Below are 19,554 nucleotides of genomic sequence, written 5' to 3'. Positions count from 1 at the left end.
CAGCAGTTTTTTTTTTTAAGACTCCGGGTGTCCGTGCGTTGTTGTTTTCCTTCCTTCGCTCCGCAACATGTATCAAGTCGTAAGGAAGATGTTTTTCACGGACTGCCGGTGCGCCGAAGACGCGTCGAACGTGTACGACGATCTGTTCGCCAAGCTGGACGCCAACAAGGATGGAAAAGTGGATGTGGCCGAGCTGAAGGCAGGCCTGGCCGCGATGGGCATCGCCTCCGGGAAAGGAGCCGCTCAGGTAGAGAGAGAGAGAGAGAGACGTGGATACCGTAAACAGAGGCGTAAAGGCCGCGGAGGGAGGGGACAGTTTATTATGGAGTATGTACATTCCTGAAGGAACTGGACTGGCTGCACATTTTAATGACTGCATTGATCCGGAGGTAACCCGAACTATCAAGTACAGGCCTCATGGGGGGGAGGGTGGGATCTTAAGTCCTGTCCCAGAGTACTTTTATTGTTGGGTCTGCGGCTAGACTAAAAAAAACATGTTCATTATGGTTAATCTTTTGATTCTGCTTTAGTTTGGAAGTGATTCTTCCTCTAGTGCGCACAGTAACGTCGATCACCTCAAATGAATCCGTGACGTTTGTGTGATCTGATTCAAATTCAAATACACACGTCGTACCCTCTCACGAGAGACTTTCACAACCTCCCATTTAAGTCTCATTTCCTCAGGATTTCCTCACGTTTTTTTTCTTCTTTCCCCTGGTGGTAAGAAAACACCCACAATAATCCTATCTGGATTCTCTTCGTCACATAATAACAGTGTAAATAACAGATGAAGAAGAGGGGCACCAGAATGAATGAAACTGTCTCAAGTTCAAACTTCATGTGAGCTTTTATTGTTGGGCTGCGACTCGGAGGAGGAAGTTCCCACCTTGCTCCTGATCAAATACCCTCACATTCCTCAAGCTCATCAGTGAGATATAGCCTTCAAAGTATATGAGTCAGGAAAAAATGTCAGGAGGGGTCAGTGATTCCAGGTGAAAGGGTGCGTTCCATATCTGTGATAATGATATAGCTAATAAACATGCGCACTGGCTGCTTTTTCAAAGTGCCTCATTCGGTCGGTTGTGTCTGTATTTCATCCCTTGAAGTTTTTTTTTCTTCTACTTTCCGGTAATCAACTTGGGGCCGATGAGGTCCAGGTTTTTTTTTTTTAATCCTCTGAGGAACGGATCATAAATTATGCATCCATACAGTGCATATAATAGACTGTTTTTATTGACATGGCACTTTGCACATCAATTAAGCTTTAGCAAACTCAAATGTAACTGAATCAAAGCCAATCATACTCTATGACGCCAGGAAGGTGGATTCCTAATATTCTGTGTTTCCTTTTCAGAAAATAATTTCCTCTGGAGACGAGGACAAAGATGACGGTCTCGACTTCAACGAGTTCTCCAAGTATCTGAGGGAACACGAGAAGAAGTTACGACTTACCTTCAAGAGCTTGGACAAAAACAATGATGGTATGCTGCTGATGATCATATCTAGAACAAATTATATAGATTTACCTAAATAGTCAAACTAAATGCTGCGATTTCTACTCCTTATTTAATATTTCCCAACAGGTCGAGTGGACTTTATGGAGATAAAGCAGTCGCTTGCCGAACTAGGACTGGACATCAGCAAAGAGGAGGCGCAGAAGATCCTTCAAAGGTACGTCTGCTTATTTCTGGAGCTGCTTATCCAATGAGGAAGACCGCTCTGCAGTTGTTGAAGAAGAAGTTGCCTGAGGAAAGAGGCTTGTGGAAATATCCTGTCCCTGCAAGCAAAACCCTCGGAAACCTTTTTTATAAAAGTGAAAGAGATATGTTATGGAGGCTGAGGGGGCGTGGCCGGGGGGGGGGACCAGTGTGAGGGACTGATAACCAGATCGGTCTGTAACTTGGCCCGCGCGATAAAGAGCTGGCGAGGCGTCTGACTGTGTTGGAGAATGCATCACAACATGTTGGAATAAGATCATTGCCCCGAGTCTGGGTGTAAAACTTTACCCACAATGCATTGCAAGGCGAGGGCTGATTTTTTAAAACAGCAGATTATGCATTGCCAATAAGAACTGTCAATAAACTTCGTGACTTGGGTTGAGAATCATGTGGATTAAAAGTAATGTCATCTGGTTATCATTGCTTTAAAAAAAAATAGGTTTCTGATGCAATTGCATTTTTTTTTCTTTTTTCTACTTCTAATATTCAATTCCCTGCTGTTTGTACTTGACAAACATGTCTCTGTAGATCAGCGGGCCAACAGGCGTCCTCCATGACATCAGTACTAGCAACTTTAAATTATGCAAATTAGGAAATCTTCATTTTAATTTGCAGTGTCACCAAGATGCAGTGGGTCCAGACATGTTTGACACAAATATTGATGTTTAATTACCAAATAACAATAATAATGTGAACAAAGTTAATTATTTCTTCGTATGCAGAGCTATAAATAGGGGTATGTTCAGGGGTTTGAACCGCCAACCCCCTGATTGAAAGGCGGACCTGCTTCCCACAGTTGACAAAATAATAACATAAATTGGAATAATTAATTTGTCATCATTCCACTTGGTCCACTGCAACATGATGGGGTGACCTTAGTAAAGTGAAGCAAGGACTGAATATTGCCATGGCAACGGTGTGTTTGCGTATTTGCATTAAACAAAGTTGGAAGCAGCAGACGTACAGGAGTGAGACCGAGAGAAAGCCGCATGTGCGTGGCACGGTATCGGTTGTGTTTGAGAACCACAGAGAGTCGTTGAGTGTGGCGAGGAGGAAGGAAACGAGTTGAAGATGTACACGTTAGAGCGGACGAGGTGGGTTTTCCTTATTTTCACCAATTGGTTTCAAAGTATACATAAATAAATTCGGAAATAAATTGGTTAATCTCATTTGTGTTTTGCTAACTTATTCAGAAATTGCACCGAATGTGGCCTAAAAGGTTTTTTTTTACTCTTTATAATTGTCGGTGGGTATAAATGATAACGTGTGATCTAGTTGCATGCTCCCTCACCCACTGTCAGTGACATTAGTTCTCTTACTCTCTCTCTCTCTCTCTCTCTCACTGAACAGAAAAGGGAGGAGCTTGATCATGTGATGTGAAGATAAATTGTGACTTTTATTTAATCTTCCCAATGATCAAATATCAAAATGTGTATTCTCGCCTGATATTTCACGTATTGTGTTTTTTGTTTGTGCCGATCAATAATGACCCGTTACGGATTCTGGAAGCAGATTGATCTGTTGCTTCAACTTCTGGTTACACGTTGCTGTCCAAAAAACACGTCACATTATTATGTTCATTGAAAATTGCTAAATTAGTTTTGATGCCTTGCAGTTGCAGTCACTGACCTCTATGTGTGTGTGTGTGTGTGTGTGTGTGTGTTCTTGTCAGCTCTCTCCTACACTTTATTTCATGAAATAGGCCAAACTCATTTTGAGAAAAATAAAAAAATCTGTACATTTTTTCCCACCTTTTGTTCTCACTCCGGCACTGAAATACAAAAATGACTCGTCCCTTTTGCACATATGAGCCAATGAGTGCGCCCAGCTACTTGAGTCTAAATGTAACCGTTTATTATTTGTATTCATCCGCTGTCTTTCCTTGTACAGTATCGACATGGACGGCACCATGACCGTCGACTGGAATGAATGGAAGCAGCATTTCCTGTTCAACACAGCCACCAACCTGCAGGAGATCGTCCGCTACTGGAAGCACTCCACGGTAAGGGAAGTGTGTGTGTGTGTGTGTGTGAGAGTGAGAGAGTGAGAGTCTGAGCAGGAACAATAAAGCACTAGTTAGAGATTGCATTTTAATACAAATGGAAGAGATGTAGAAGCCAAACACTTAACCTTCTTCATGTCCTTTTCACTTTAAAGAACCAGTGTGCTGAAAGGGAAAATCTATATATTACTATAATAACTTTCCCTTTTATAATAATTATATATTATATTCGGCATATATATGTATATACAATTATGAGCCGAATATTAATCGGCCAAATCTGTTGCATTGAGGTACTGATATGTTGCTAAAGTCCGGCTCAATAATTTCCAGACTGAGTGAGGTGGAGACTTAACCTGATGAATACCTGTGCTTGGAAAAAAAAGTTTGTCTGGAAGTGGCACAAAAACAATATTTCTCAAGTCAATTTATTCATCACGACAAGTGAGATTAAAAATTAGTTGCCAAAAAATTAATATTCAAATCCCTGAAATGTCACATGTAGTCCGTTGGCTTGATATAAATAAACTTTACTATGGTTGCATGACAGAGACACAAAATAAACTCCAATCAATGGCTCATCTCTTGACTTCCTCTATTCACTGGCGCGACCTCAGAGGTCAAATAGACCGGTGGCGGCTAAAGTGAGCTGGACGTCAACTAATTTCAGGTGGATAATTTTGTGAGTGGGCCGTAGACGGGTCACCGAGGAAGGAAGGAAGTGAATCTGGAGGACGGGACGGGAGCGAGGTCTCTTGCCTGAAGCAGTTGCTTTGTAACTTCTCTGGTAGTGATAGGTTCCCACCATCGCCAGTATTCACGCCGATGGTCACCGGCCACTCTGGATTCAGTGTTTCTCCCACTCGCTCTGGATTGGAGCTGCAGACCCCTTGACCCCTCTGACTGGCCTCTTATGTCAGGGATCCTGATCTGTCTGAGGAATAGAGTTTAGGAGGGAGCTCGTATAGCACTGGGACCGCGTGGCACTGGATCGCCGGCTTAACCAACGGCCTGAGGTAGCCATGGCGCTGCTGCACCCTCAGCAGACCAGCAGCAGGGTAACTGGTTCTTCATCGACTTGGAAGGTGATGGGGGGAGCTATGAGGTGGAGGTGGACATGGTGGGTTATGGTCTTGTCAGAAAAAAATTGGTTAAAGGAAATTGCATAAGTTATGTATTTATGGTAATTAAGAAACAGTCTTACTTCTTTTCCACTCTAAAATGTCTTGCATATTTTTCAAAATATCGAAATAATAATGTTCTTAGCTTGTATGTAGATTTTACTTTAAAAAGATTTGTATGAGCTATTCTGATGCACTTAAATGCAACATCTAATGTTCAGTTGTTGCGGAGACTGTGAGACAAAGGTATTCAGGAGCAGCTGCATTGAATTGAAAAAAACAAAAAAATGTCTTCATGTGTTCCTAAAGATTTTGTCCCTCCATTAAATCACCACATCTGACAGTCTCAGTGAAACATAACTTATGTTTGATGAAGCTGGTATCCCTTGCTGGAATATTGTGCAGTTGTATTACTTTGTACAGATGCTCTTCGTCCTGTGTTGATACAGTAGAATGGCTTTCACTCTATTTTCAGCCGCACCCTCAAAATGTCAAATTTCTGGTTTGACAGAATATTCTCTGCTACCAGAAGTCTGGCCACGAGAAAATATATGGAATCATCAATGAAAGCTTTCATATCGCATTATGATTTTTTTTCCACCGCTTTTTTTTATCCATTTGAACTGTTTGTGTAAACCATATTGCAGTAAGAAGTGAGAAAGAACTACATTTTTACAACAGGTTTCATGAAGTGTCGTGCAGTTCTCATATATTTGATCTCGCAGCTTAACCGGGTTGTGATGTCAGACTTTGGATACGGACATTCGGTTTTTCCGGTCCTGCCAGTTCATTAAGTTGAAGCTGCTAACATGCCGCATCGAAGACGTGTGATTAACTTAATGTCTTTTTTGGCTTCTATTCGTTCTATTTCTGGGCCTTTTTTAAGTAGCTTTTTAAAGCTATTATTATGATTATTGTTATTATTAAGAAAATTAATTTAAAAAACAGACTTCCATGGGCTTAAAATTACATTTGAAGCCTTTTTAAGTAGCTTTTTAAAGTTATTATTATTAAGAAATTAATATAAAAATCAGACTTCAATGTGCTCGAAATTACGTTTGAAGCCTTTTTAAGTAGTTTTTAAAAGCTATTATTATTATGAAAAATGTATCTATAAAGCAGACTTCCATGGGCATGAACTTACATTTGAAGCCCATGTTTAGGCAGCCCACTCATGTCCCTGCTCTGCAGTGAATCAGTGAGACTCTGCGGGCCCCCGAGACAATATTGAAGAATTTCAGCTCCCTGTTGATGTCCAGAAACTAGAAACAATTCTCCCAGTATTTTAAAAATCGGATTCATATATCTATTGTGATTGTGTGTGTGTGTGTTTGTGTGTAGGTGCTGGACATCGGGGAGAGCCTCTCCATCCCAGATGAGTTCACAGAGGAGGAGAAGACATCCGGCATGTGGTGGAAGCAGCTGTCAGCGGGGGCCATGGCCGGCGCCGTGTCCCGTACGGGAACCGCCCCGCTGGACAGGATGAAGGTGTTCATGCAGGTGTGTACACATTTAGTATTTAGGTATTTGAGTATTGGTGACGTGTGTCTTCTTCCATCTGAATTACTTTTTAAATCCCTCTTATTGTCTCTTCATTTGTACATTTTTTTAAAAACGTTTAACAAATAAAAAATCTAACATATATATATATTATTATTATTATTATTATTAATATACATATATATTATATTAATAATAATTATATTCTATTTATAATAATAATTGATATAAATATATATTTATATTAATAATAATATATATCTTATTAAATGTTATATTTGTTGAACGTTTTTAATGAAATGTACAGGTTAAAGGCAACGTGACTTTCAAACAAAACAAAACGTAACACAGGTAGTATGTGCATCGTGTCAGCATTCCGATATAATGTGGATAAGCTGTTACAATAGCTAATGTGGCAAAAGTAAAGAATAAATTGGGTATTTGTATTTAAAGCAGCTTAATTGCTGCCTTTTTCATATGATATAATTGCCCTTACTTTTTTAAAGTAATGATTCATACATGTTTTCCCATCATAGGTGCATTCCTCCAAGAGCAACAAAATCAGCCTGGTTGATGGTTTTAAGCAGATGTTGAAAGAAGGAGGCGTGGCCTCTCTGTGGCGAGGAAACGGCATCAACGTACTGAAGATCGCCCCGGAGACGGCCATTAAATTTATGGCCTACGAGCAGGTAAATGAGTGCAGCCACACGCCGTCATAATATCGGCATGGTTAACATGTATACTGCCCCCCCAGGATGCAATTTTAGCTGGCGTTTATTACGACTTACACTAACGGTCCTCAAGAGTCCTTGAGTTGTCCTGCAAAATGCTCCTCCGATAATCACTGTGGTCCATTAGTTCAAGAAGATGCTGTCCAGTGAACCAGGGAAGGTCAAGATCCACGAGAGGTTCATGGCCGGATCGCTGGCTGGAGCCACGGCACAAACCGCCATCTACCCCATGGAGGTGAGCCGAGCTGGAGGCACTTCCAGGTCCATCCGTGTTATTGGTTGTCGGTTTAATTACTGATTATTAAGAGTGGCATCAAGTTGGAAAAAACCTGCATTTCCATATATTTTTTGATGATGCTGATGATGACGGTTGTCCGGTCTACATTAATTGTCCCGTCAACATATTGTTTGGAGCTTTTTAAAATGAATCTAAAACCTGCCTGTTTCAGTCTAACCTGGGAAAAAAACAAAAAATATGTGAGCAATTTTTATGAAATATTTTTATGAAATATTTTATAAAGCAGATTCCCATTTCCCCTTGACCTAAAAAATATATATTTTTAATCCGAAGAATGTTACCAAAATTGTTAGGCTTCAATTAGACCGAAGGCTTCCTTGTTATTGTGAAGCTGCTGGTCGGGTGACTAACAGCTTTGCCCCCCCCCCCCTCCCCCGCAGGTGATGAAGACCCGTCTGACCCTGAGGAAGACCGGACAGTACACGGGGATGTTTGACTGTGCCAAGCAGATCCTGAAGAAGGAGGGAGCGAAGGCCTTCTTCAAGGGCTACGTTCCCAATCTTCTGGGCATCATCCCCTACGCCGGCATCGATCTGGCCGTCTACGAGGTGCGGGGAACAATGGCAATGCGAAGCTCCGCCTCCGTTATGCAACATCATCTGTCATTGAAAGCCAAGAAGTGATTTTCCACTCTCCTGCAGACGTCACTTTTTTTGGATTCTCACTCACACAAACGCTTCCTTATCCTCACCAGAGCTTGAAGAACTTCTGGTTGTCCCGCTACGCCAAAGACTCGGCCAACCCTGGCATCCTGGTGCTGCTCGGCTGTGGCACTCTCTCCAGCACGTGTGGCCAGCTGGCCAGCTACCCGCTGGCTCTGATCCGCACCAGGATGCAGGCCCAAGGTACCGACGACCCAAATCCACCTCCCCGAGACGCTGCCGACTTTTAATTTAGCGCTCCCGTGATGTCACCCAGAAGGATTTGTGCTAAATGTAGTAAATAATTAAGATCAATAACCACTGAAATGCACTGCAGCTGAAGTAGAGATTGAACATCATGTCATTAAAAATAGAAAGTTATTGCAATTTTTTGGGGGGACGGCAGCTTGGGAAGGGGTTCATAATGGCTTCAATGATGAGTCACGGCAAAATAACTTTCGAAATGGAATTTATTTGGGCACAGAGGTCTTCTATGAAGTGTCCTGAATTACATACTAAAAGTCCTAAGGAATTACTGTGGCGGAAATGGGTTAAATATGCAAAAATCGAAGATGGCCGCCATGCGTCTATAAATCAGATCTCCACTATCACAAGAGATATTTGAATTATTACCTGAAAGGTGAAAAATGAAGGTTATGTTTGATCTATTTATTTTTATTTATTTATTTGTGTTGTTCCTAACTAAAAACTAAAAAAAAATTAATCGCATGAAATTTGATGGTGGATTATATTCCGGGACCATTTGATTATATTTTTGATTTTTTGGGATTGGTCAAAGGTCAAGGTCAGAAAAAAAATCTTCTTTCTTTCATACATAGCGGTCAATTTTTATCCAATTGACATGCAACTAATGCCAACATGTTCATAATTCAATGCCCAATCTTGTGATATGCGAAGGTATGCGCTCTACCGAGTGCCCGTTGTAGTTTAAAATGCTATTATACAGTTTTTGGACATAAGTAATCATTTAGAATAGGTTACAACGTGATTGGATGGACTGGAATGGGGGGGGGGGCTTTGGCATGGTCACTCAAGGTCTACTAAATACGTGTATATTAGATTAAAGCGCCATCATCATCTGATACCGGTATGTCTCTCTTTTTTTGTTCCTCAGCTACTCTCGTGGGCTCGGAGCAGCTGCCCATGAATCTGATGGTGAAGAAGATCTTGCAAAAGGAAGGCTTCTTCGGACTTTACAGCGGCATCCTGCCCAACTTCATGAAGGTCATACCGGCGGTCAGCATCAGCTACGTGGTGTACGAGAACATGAGGGATAGATTGGGTATTCAAAAGTAAAGCAGCGGGGGGGGCGGCAATTATTTTAAAAAACGCGTCACGTCGAACGCGTTCGGGGAAGCCGACGTCAAGAGCTCGTTTACCCTTTTAGGTCACCAAAGACGCAAAGCACTGCAGAAGGAGCAATTGCAGGAGTTTGACTTTACTGTTTTGGAAAATTCTTCAGTATTCACAAAGAAAAAATACATAATAAATCGACCGATTTTCAGTTTAATAGCTTTATACACGGTTTCCCAAAAATATTGTGCGAGTGAGGAGCCGTTTCACCAAGAAATGAGGAAACCTTTGGAAGTGCAATACTGTATTTACACTTTGGTGATTTGACATTCTGGTGCGTTTGAGACGGGTATACGTCCTTTTTTATGGAATTGATTTGTTCAAGCCTGATGAATGGGAGTAATGTGCCTTGTGTGCTTTTTTTTCTCATAGACATCTATGGACCTCACTCTTTTATTTGCCTTTCTATCCAATGCGTGGTTCATTAAGATGCTGGTGTTTACAGGAAAAAAAAGTTTGAATAAAAAAAGTGAAAAGTTTTCAGTGCATTATTTTTTTAGCTTACTGCGATTTTGAAATGTGATCTTTTGAATACTTCTGATGTCGGTCATAAATGTTTGGCTCAACGTATCGAGGCAAGTCATGAATCGTTTGTGGTCCCAAAACCGATTAAATCTGAAAACTTGCACGGAAAACCCAGATGCATTTTACAAGCATGCATTCACACCTAGAGTGTTGCGCAATGTGATGGTGTCCACATGACCCGAGGCTTTAAGCACAGATTACTCCACTTTAGATCTCGTACCCTTTTTCCTCAGCTATGTCAATACTCCTTGCCTCAGCTGCCTGATCCCGGACATGTAAAAATACAAAGTGGCTCTCCTAATTTGTAGCATTGAACTAAAAGAAGGGACTGAAGGACAATAATTCACCTGCTCAATTTTAAAACTTTTTTTTTTCATTTCTGAATATCCAGAATAATTTCTTTGAGTTCCAAAGTTAGTTTAGTACTTTCTCACATCACAAATCAAAGACCTCTGGGTTAATAATATAAAACAATCAGCTGGAGTCAAAAAGTGCACATGTTGAATAACTAGCATTTATTTAATATTCATTGAGCAAGAAATCCCCAATTTTCAGTTTAGTTTGGTTCTTCTGATGCGTGGCATTCATAATTCTGATTCTAGCAACTCAGCAGTTGCATCAAATCATTTCACTAAAGTATTTCATCATAATCATCTTAAAGATGGACCACTAACATACAGTGATTCAAAGTGAGGCCCAGATGAGGCAACAGGAGTCTCCCGTCATTGCTTCCTGTTCCACCTTTACAGAAGCCAGCCATTGCTAGGATCTATAAAAACAAAACATGACCAGTCAGACGTGTGACTAAGACAGAAGAGGAAGAGAAGTCTAATAATACCAAAGCAAAAAAAAACATAAAAACAATGTGGCTTTATTAATTGTATACATACACTATTTAACCTGGAAATAGCTTCTTTTCTGGATATATTCCACTAACTGCGAGTGTACCGATGAAAGAAAAAAAGGCCACGATGGTCAGGATGGCGCGAAGGGCTTTGAACCAGCTGGGGTAAGTGGGCAGCAGAGACAGATCGTAATGCAGCGAGATTCCCAGCCCCATAACAACCATGACGGTGGCCATGCGAGTGCTGTCGCTCATCAGCATGGACACCCAGGCCAGCAGGGAGGGAACGACACTGTTGGCCAGATTCATCCAGTCGGGTTTGGCCGGGCTGCTCTCGGGAAGAGCAAATCCCCAGCGGGCTCCACCCAGAAAGGAGAGGATGGAGGCTCCGTAAGCTAACTGAGCGTAGGCCAAGTCCGGGTAGTAGTTCTCAGTCACAGCCATGAGCAGAGTGGGGGCGGCGAAGGGGATCAGTCCCGCAAATGACAGGTACAGGGCTGGCTTGGGACTTTTCCACAGGTCCTTCATGTCGTAGCGCAACAGATCCAGCTCCCTGGGAGGTTCAAGCTGCAGTCGCTTCTTCGGCCTCACGGGGGAGGAGTGGAACTGTTGATTCTCAGTGAAAATGGAGCCGCACTCGTTTGGTTCCTCTGGAGGAGAGCGGTCCTCACAAAACTGAGGACAGCGGGAGGTCTTGCGCGTCCACAGTCCCTTCCGGAAAACGGCAGCTTCGGGCTCAGGGCTGACGTCCAGCATCTTTGTGAAGGACCTGCCCACTGCCACACCTACGGACCAGAGAGTCATGTCAGGCTCTTAATTACAGTTCGGGTTTAAAATGACACATTAGTAGAAATATGAGGAAAAACCCTATTTTTTAAATTTAATTATAAGACAAAAGACAATACATAGACATAACACCTAGAGGACAATGAAACAATGCGGATGACAAAACAATGGACATAACATCATAAAGTCAGAGTATTGTGGAAAAAAAGAAGAAAAATATGATGAATTAACTAATAAATATTATTAATAATAAATATATGAGAAAAATAGCTTTTTAAAGAAACAAAAATAGTGTGTTTACCTTCTGGAATGGAAGGGTGCTTTTTCTGAATACAACCGAGATCATCATCTGAACCAAAAACACATCCACATTCAAGATTTCAGTCAAAAGAAGAAGAAAATTAAGACTTAAAAAAAACAATAACATTGAAAATAGTAAAAAACGGCTGGTTATTTTAATTACTGAAATTATGTTTTTTTTCTAACTGCAACGATCGCTCAGACAGATACACATAGATCAATACATAAACACTTCAAATGTAACACATGAACACAATGGCTGCTTAATGAAGCCTCTGCAAAGTCAGACACAACCGACGCACCGCTAACTAGCTAACCGAGTTAACGGCTGATGTCACACACTGACGGCTTCTTGGCACGTGGCTTATAATAACTATACACAACAACAACCAATATTACCTCTGTGTCAGGTTGAAAACATCATATTTCAAACGTGGTTTAGTCGCTCTCAGGGGTCACCCGGTAAGTAGTGGGGAACGAAACACGTTGGTCCGCGGTTTATTTCTTCCGGGTTCGCAATGAGCCGTCCTCCTGAATATTCAGTTCCACTTGAACACAGTGAAGTCAAAAAAATAAAAATACAAACGTGACTTGTTTCCGTAGATTGTTTCGAAGAAGAATATATGTATAAGTATTTTTCAGGCATAAAGAAAAACTCGAAACCAGCAACAGATATTGTGGAGCTCTGCACTCCTTTTTAAGAATAGCAGATGTGAATGTATAACACATTATAATTTTTAGGTTTTGCTAGAGGTCATTTTATAATTATTTTGCCTAAAAGACAAGGCCCTGGATTAACCAGTCAACCTTCATTCCAGGTACAGACTTCAAGCAGTCAACATGGCAGCTCTTCACAGTGTGTCTGTGTTATGTCAAATGATGTAGAGGTCAAATTGGCTCCAGGTTATAGGCCCAGTGTTTGGACCTTTATATTCTAATTAGCAGAGCAAACGGTTTACAATTGGTTCTCAATTGATTTTACCTGGTTATATAAAAGTCATATAGAGCAGTTCCATTGTTGGATGTTAACCGAGTGATTTGTGTGTTCAGCGCTCCACTGCTAGGACTCATTAGACACGCTGCCCCCAATGAGTACAGAATATTTACATTTTGTGGTCACCCTCTACAGACAGACTGGGGGTATCGTGTTTTTATATGTATATGTATCTTTGTACCTTACCAATAAAAGAGGTGGGAACAACACAAAAGGGTGCTTCTGTCTTTTGATGAAGTTATTCACTAAACTGTTGACAATATTACTCTCACTCAACTAGTTCTATTGGCGATAACTTGTACTCTTTATCTAAAGTAACAGTACTTTTTCTCTTCAAATTGCCTTTCCCGAGGTTTCTTCCCAGTTTCGAGTGTGGGGAGTTTTCTTCGTCTTTGTAGAGAGCCATGGGCTGGGCCTCCAGTATTCAATGTGACATTAAATAATACAAATATTTGTCAATTTAAATTCCCTTTCAAGTGTTTTTACTTCATTACACATGGTACACAAATACATAATATGGACAGCAATGAAGTGTGAGTGAATCAGGATTTATTGATAAAGGACATATGCTGGTTACTTTTAATGGTACATTTTAGGTTTAAAGATTAAAAGTGTTTCAGCTGCAGTCAAATAAAGGCAAAGAAAATCCCGAAATAATAATCTCAGAAGACCTCAGATCAAAAGGTTCAAGGAGCTTTACACCGGAAATTAAGATTAAAACATGATCATATATTTAAATACATTCAGGGAATAAACAGTTTAAGAAAAATAAATGGTTAAATTCACACAAAAATAACAGGAAGAATTAAATTGGGGTTAAATATCAATCATATATGTACTTAATCAGGGAACAGATTTTTTTAACAAAGACATTAATTAAGACAGGAACAAGACACGACTAACAACAGTCACAAGGAGACTGAGGGAGACAACAATCCGACAGGCGACAGGTGAAATATATAGGGGGGGGGAGGAGGAAACAGGTGTACGGAATTAGACACTAATGAGACAAGAGTGGCTGAGGGCAGGTGCAGGGCATAAAGAACAGGGCAGACAATCACAGGGACAGGAAGTGCATGGAAACAGAGGACACGAGAGACAGGGACTTCAAAATAAAACAGGAAACAAGACACAAAAACTCCGGATCACGACACCGATACTTCTCAGTGAAGTACCGTAATATATTATACATGCAGTCTTGTACTAAGTTTTTCACTAGAAAAGATTGTAAGTAGGTTCACAGTAGAACTGCTGTTTTTACAAAACATACCGTAATGTATTATATTGCGTACATATATTTTTACGGTAAAGCTCTGGCAACCACAGCTGCTAGTAATTCACCGTTAACTTCAATACAGTACCGTACTATATTATCCAGTTGTATTGTGTTTTTCACTGCTACTTTAATTAGTGGAACTGCTGTTTTTATAAAAGATACCGTAATGGCTTATACGTGTCACTTTATTTTTTACGGTGAAGCTCCGGCAGCCACAGCTGCTATTAATTCACTGTATATTTCTCACCTCGTTTTTTTGGGCAGTGTACTGAAGTTTGTAGAAGCAGCATTTTTGGGATAAAAGCATTTAAATAATTGTTTTGCTTCAGATCAGACAGACCTGCAGGTGGATTCAAAGAACTGTCAGTAAGATGTAAGATGTTATTGATGCCCTAGTGTAGATACTTGCTGGTAGGTTCATCTCTATGACCTCTTTACACAGAAATGCCCAGCAGGGGGCAGTCGTGCAACATCTATTTTTCTGACAGGGTGTTTTCTGACAGGTTGCTACCTTTGTTTAAATTTGACTGGATAAGAAAAACAACAACATTTAAAACAATAGCTTGGTTGTATCCTGTTTTATGCTTTACATAACAACAATAGGATCTTTATTTACTGACTTAGCTAAATGGGCAAAAACTAATGAAAAAATATATAGCAGGAGGAAAATCATTTAGTACAGTACTTTTGTAAATTAGTTAATGGCAACAAATACCAATTTAGATTAAAAAAATGAAAAGAAACTGTCATCAATGTTTGCGAGAGAGTTAATGGTTAACCTTTTAAATGAGAGCTCTTTCATTTCACCAGTGTTGTTATACAACGTAATCAATGAACTCTTATGCAAAAAGATATGGCATGAAGCAAGAAACCACTGTCATCCAGAATAAATACAACAAGTCTGACTGCTGACTCTCACAGCGGGAGGAAGTTCTCAGACGGCTCCATCGCCCTGTAAGACAAACATGATTGACATTTTCATTACTTTACTTACTTCACCAATGCTCAAGCTGTAACCAGCTAAATAACTCATTAGATCCCAGTCAACTAACTTCCATTGACCAACCAAGTCCCAAATCTGGAATTAAATAGGCAATATACAGTATAGAAATTCAAATTTTATAACTAACAATTATTTGGGTAAAAGTTTTAACAGGTAAGGATGTTATTTGTATACTTACTGTCGAATCCTCACATATCAACACATCTATTGTTTTATTTTATTTTTTTATTTTCTTTATTTAACCAAGTCAAGGTATAATTGAATTGCAGAAGGCAGCAGAAAATTTGTGTCACAAAGAGAACATCATCAATTATGTCTTCTGTGTTTCTTTTATGTCTGTGATTTTAGAGCGTTTCAGTAAGTGAATGGACTGTGGTTGCACTTTTACAGAAAGAAATAGATCGATAAATAGATAATTAATAACCACAATGACTCTAATAATAATAATAATCAGAATAGTAATAAATCGATAAAATATATTCTACTTATGTCTTTATTTTTATTTATTTTATTATTCTTTTCTATTTATTTATTAAATCTTTTTTTGTCATTTACAATGTTTTGATGCATTCTTTTTTGTTCAGTGAAACTGAAAAAATCAATAAATAAAAATTAAATAAAAAGAAACGAATAGTAATACAATGACTTATTATAGATTTCCCTTAAAATGCAAATCCAATTATTCTAACAAATCAAGACTCAGACTCAACTGAGCCCAACTTATCTCAGACTAGATACTGACCCCCCCACAGCAGTCGCCACACAGACATGCCAGCAGGCCGTTGACCACCTGCACGGCACACAGTGCAATCTGGATCAAACCCATGACCAGCAGCACCGAGAACAGAGAGAGGTGCCAGGACACCGCGTCGATCGGCTCCAGACAAGTTGTCCAGATATCTGTGTTGGACAGGTAGTCACTGGAGAGGGAGGGCAAAGAAGAGACGCCATTTATTTTATCTGTAGACGCTTTAAACTTCTGAAGAGCAGATGAATTATTGAGCGATCTCAATGTTTTAAAGACACTTTAATGCTGTTAAATTATATTTAATGTTAAAATGGTGAACTGCAGCAGAGCTGGCACCAATAAAAACAGGGTTGAATCTTGAGCTACATTGAATAAAGTTTGGTTTATTAAAAACACCAACAAATATTACTGCGAAATGTTATTCTTTATCTTGAAAATAATAGCGTGTAAAATAATCTGTACATTTTTGGATGTTAAAATGCTATTCTTCTATTTTTCCCTTTTGTTCCCTTTGTTAAAGGAATATTTTACTTTCTTGCCTTGAGTGAGATAAGAGGATCAATACCATGAAATATCAGCACACATCTATTCTTGAAAAAAAAATAGTCGTAATTATAATAAGAAACATTAAGAATTTGACAAAAAATATGATTTAATTCTATATGCGACTGAAAAAATGGAGTTTCATCCTTAAATGAAAGAAACCGCATGCGCCTATTTCACGATCATGCAGGTAATGAACACATTTCAATACTATTAGAGGTTTGTCTCACCCATTTAAGAAGGGATAGCCCCATTCCTTCTCTGTGCCGTTAATGTTAATCACACACTGAGGTCCGTGGTTTATGGACACAGCAGAAACTATAACTGAGTAACCGGCCCCCGCGACACCCACAGCTGCAAACAGGATGGAGCTCAGCATCTAAAAGAGAAAAATAGGTTATTGGGAATTAATACTTTAGCAATATTGGATTAAACTTCTGTGACTACATTAAAGTTGTTATCTCAGATGTGGCTGAGGTTCATGAACAGAGATACTGTGTGTGTGTGTGTGTGTCTGTGGTGATTGCTGATTCTTTCCCTAGCCCCGCATATGCTCCCAGATTCCTGAAGTTTTGATCAATATGTGTGTGCGTGTGTGTGTGTGTGTGTGTGTGTGTGTTTGAACCGAAACAATCGCAGCTATGTGTGATAAAGTCGTGTGAAACTCCCATCAGAGGCATTTCTTCAACATCTAATCAATTTTGGGTGTGAATGTGTGTGTTGGCATTTATTGCAATGTAAATCATGGAGGGTGTGTACATAGTGCCATTGTGTTTATTTTACAAATGATTAAACCGTACAGTGGACAGGTGACATGCAGTACACTGGTAGACGTGGTTCACATTAAATAAACACCTTGCAAGCCTTAATGCCTTCTTCTCTCTCTCTTTAATTAATACATTAATTCCATCTTCATATGTTCCTTTGTATCTATTCCTACCACAAATAAAATAAAAAGGCACATATAAACTATACGTTGTGTTTGCGGGGGAAAGGGTCTTCTTTCTGCAGAAGTAGTCAGAATATAACTTATGTAATATAAAGACACAAACATGGAGAACATTTTGTTTTCTAAGGTGTTTGTGTTCATATATTAATATGTCATACTCTGATTCCTACCCAGATTTGATTCTTTTGGATTATAAGTTTTTTATTTTTTATTTTTTATATTCAAACTGAACTCCAATTAATGGCAACGACTTAAGATAGAAAGTTATTGCTATTCACATTATGTATACCGGTTGTAAATATCCAATACCACTTTGAAACTAGTCGGAGGACAAAAAGTTTTAGCAACAAAAAACTTCCGTTCTTCTTCTTCTTCTTCTTCATTCTCTGGTTGACCTGATACTTGAATGACTTTCGTACGGGATCTATATAGAAAAACTACTTTCTGTGTCCTTGGGTGTCACGTGATTTATTCTTTAGATTGTAGCCGGTCTAATAGACCTTTTCCAGTAAAGCAGAAGTGTAACATGATAAAGTTTATGATGCCTGAATTCCACTTTGCTGCTTCAGTTCCAGCTCTGGGGTATTGTGCACGACAACAACTGCCGTTGTTAAGCTGTTAGGCTCACTTCTTTAAATTGATGTTTTATTGACCGCCATGTAAATATATGTGTGTGTGTGATTTTCACACACACAGATTTGCAATCCATTATATTCTTCTAGTCTAATTTGGATCCTCGCAGAACTTTGACAAGTCTTAGCTGTGAATAATATTTTCGTTTTGACAAGAAGTTTAAAAGTGAAATATCTCCTCACTGCAAATCTCCGACCGCAGCTTTCGTTGCCACAGCAACCGCAGCAGTCATTGTTCTTCAGACCCAGGAAGACCAGAGCCGGGAAAATCATCTGCACACACACACGCACACACACACGCACAGATCACAGATATAAAACAGTGAAGACCATTGTGTCCCCCATAACCATTAAGTTATATTTTATAACAAGTTCCTACATTTGGCATTCATTAACTCTGCAAACATTTTTTTATGGGTTTATGGCATCAGGATAATTTGAAAGGTTATAAAATCACAGGTTGTGGTTTTAAACTGGTTCTTAAAATCTTTACAGCATTTTTTATGATAATATGATGTTATTTTTTCCAACATGCACCTGTATGTGTAGGCCTATATTTTAGAGCTGAATGGGTTTGTTCATTATTTAGTTTTTCACAGAGACAAACATGGCAAACATTCGTCAATTCCATTCTTAAATGTTAGGATTTGCTTTTTTCTCTCTTTATTGTAGCAATCTGAATATCTTTAAGTTCAGGACTGCTGATCAGGCAAAACAAGCAATCTAGAGCCATCACATTTGGATCTAGAATATTAAACAATATTTAGTTCTGCATATTTTTTAAATTTTATAAATTAAAAAAATCAATTAATTACAAATGTTATAAATACAAAATGTATCACGTGCTAAAGTTGTGACTTATTAAAAAAAATACAAACTTTTTAACACACATTAGGAGAATTCAGAAGAGATTAAAAAAACATGCTGATATTATACAGTGTGCATTCTCACGTCTGTATTGTATTGTCTATTAATGTCAGTGTGCAGCGTACTCACCAACAATCCAGATCCCAGAATGCCTCCACAGTACCAGACTTGGACTGTGATGTGTTCCGTCTCCACGGACGTCCCCCCGGGGAAGAAGAGCAGGATGTTACACAGCACACACACGATCGCCAGAGGTATCAGACTGATCCCCAGACACTTGGCAAAGCCGCCTGAACACATTTTGACACGGATGCTTCAACCTCTAACAACTCAGAAAGCGTCTCAAAACCCCACTAATGGTCTATATAATCTAAAAAAGCGCCTAAGTCTTGGTTTTAAAAATGAAAATAATAAAACCGCTGCTTTCCAACTCCACCATACGAGTTCTCTTTACACCTCTAAAGCGTGGTTGTTTCTTCTGAGTGAACCTGCCTCGTCTGTCCTGTTGCTTATTTGGTTAATGCTATATTAGAGTCTTTATAGCTCACATCCCCCTCACTGCTGCACCTTTATAGCAGTCGCCTGTAATATGGCAGGGCCACACACACACACACACACACGCACGCACACAGACATGTACTAACACACATGCACACGCTTGCAAACACACACATTAATGTGGGATGACCCATGTGTGCACAC

The 19,554-nt window shown here is 39.6% G+C and overlaps 3 protein-coding genes across 3 annotated transcripts; 1 reads left to right on the top strand and 2 right to left on the bottom strand.

Moving 5' to 3' along the window:
• Positions 1–67: 67 nt before the first annotated feature.
• Positions 68–9,864, top strand: slc25a24 (solute carrier family 25 member 24). The gene is made up of 10 exons (XM_056415453.1): positions 68–247; positions 1,355–1,481; positions 1,584–1,671; positions 3,609–3,720; positions 6,183–6,341; positions 6,878–7,030; positions 7,200–7,307; positions 7,751–7,918; positions 8,065–8,215; positions 9,147–9,864. The coding sequence occupies exons 1-10, from the start codon at positions 68–70 to the stop codon at positions 9,326–9,328; spliced, it is 1,428 nt and encodes a 475-aa protein (XP_056271428.1). The 3' UTR covers positions 9,329–9,864.
• Positions 9,865–10,410: 546 nt separating this feature from the next.
• LOC130194432 (transmembrane protein 69-like) lies at positions 10,411–12,298 on the bottom strand. The gene is made up of 3 exons (XM_056415459.1): positions 12,240–12,298; positions 11,842–11,889; positions 10,411–11,539 (listed from the first exon to the last, which is right to left on the bottom strand). Exon 3 carries the CDS (start codon positions 11,508–11,510, stop codon positions 10,806–10,808), a length of 705 nt encoding a protein of 234 aa, XP_056271434.1. The 5' UTR covers positions 11,511–11,539; positions 11,842–11,889; positions 12,240–12,298; the 3' UTR covers positions 10,411–10,805.
• A 1,065-nt stretch (positions 12,299–13,363) lies between these two features.
• On the bottom strand, positions 13,364–19,374 carry tm4sf4 (transmembrane 4 L six family member 4). Its single transcript, XM_056415460.1, has 5 exons — positions 18,982–19,374; positions 18,169–18,258; positions 16,635–16,783; positions 15,856–16,033; positions 13,364–15,062 (listed from the first exon to the last, which is right to left on the bottom strand). The coding sequence occupies exons 1-5, from the start codon at positions 19,150–19,152 to the stop codon at positions 15,045–15,047; spliced, it is 606 nt and encodes a 201-aa protein (XP_056271435.1). The 5' UTR covers positions 19,153–19,374; the 3' UTR covers positions 13,364–15,044.
• Between the last annotated feature and the right edge of the window lie 180 nt (positions 19,375–19,554).

This window comes from Pseudoliparis swirei, chromosome 5 (assembly GCF_029220125.1).
Source record: "Pseudoliparis swirei isolate HS2019 ecotype Mariana Trench chromosome 5, NWPU_hadal_v1, whole genome shotgun sequence".
Classification (NCBI taxonomy): Eukaryota; Metazoa; Chordata; class Actinopteri; order Perciformes; family Liparidae; genus Pseudoliparis; species Pseudoliparis swirei.
Note: the sequence above shows the minus strand (reverse complement) of the source record. Positions and strands in the feature narration are given on the sequence as shown.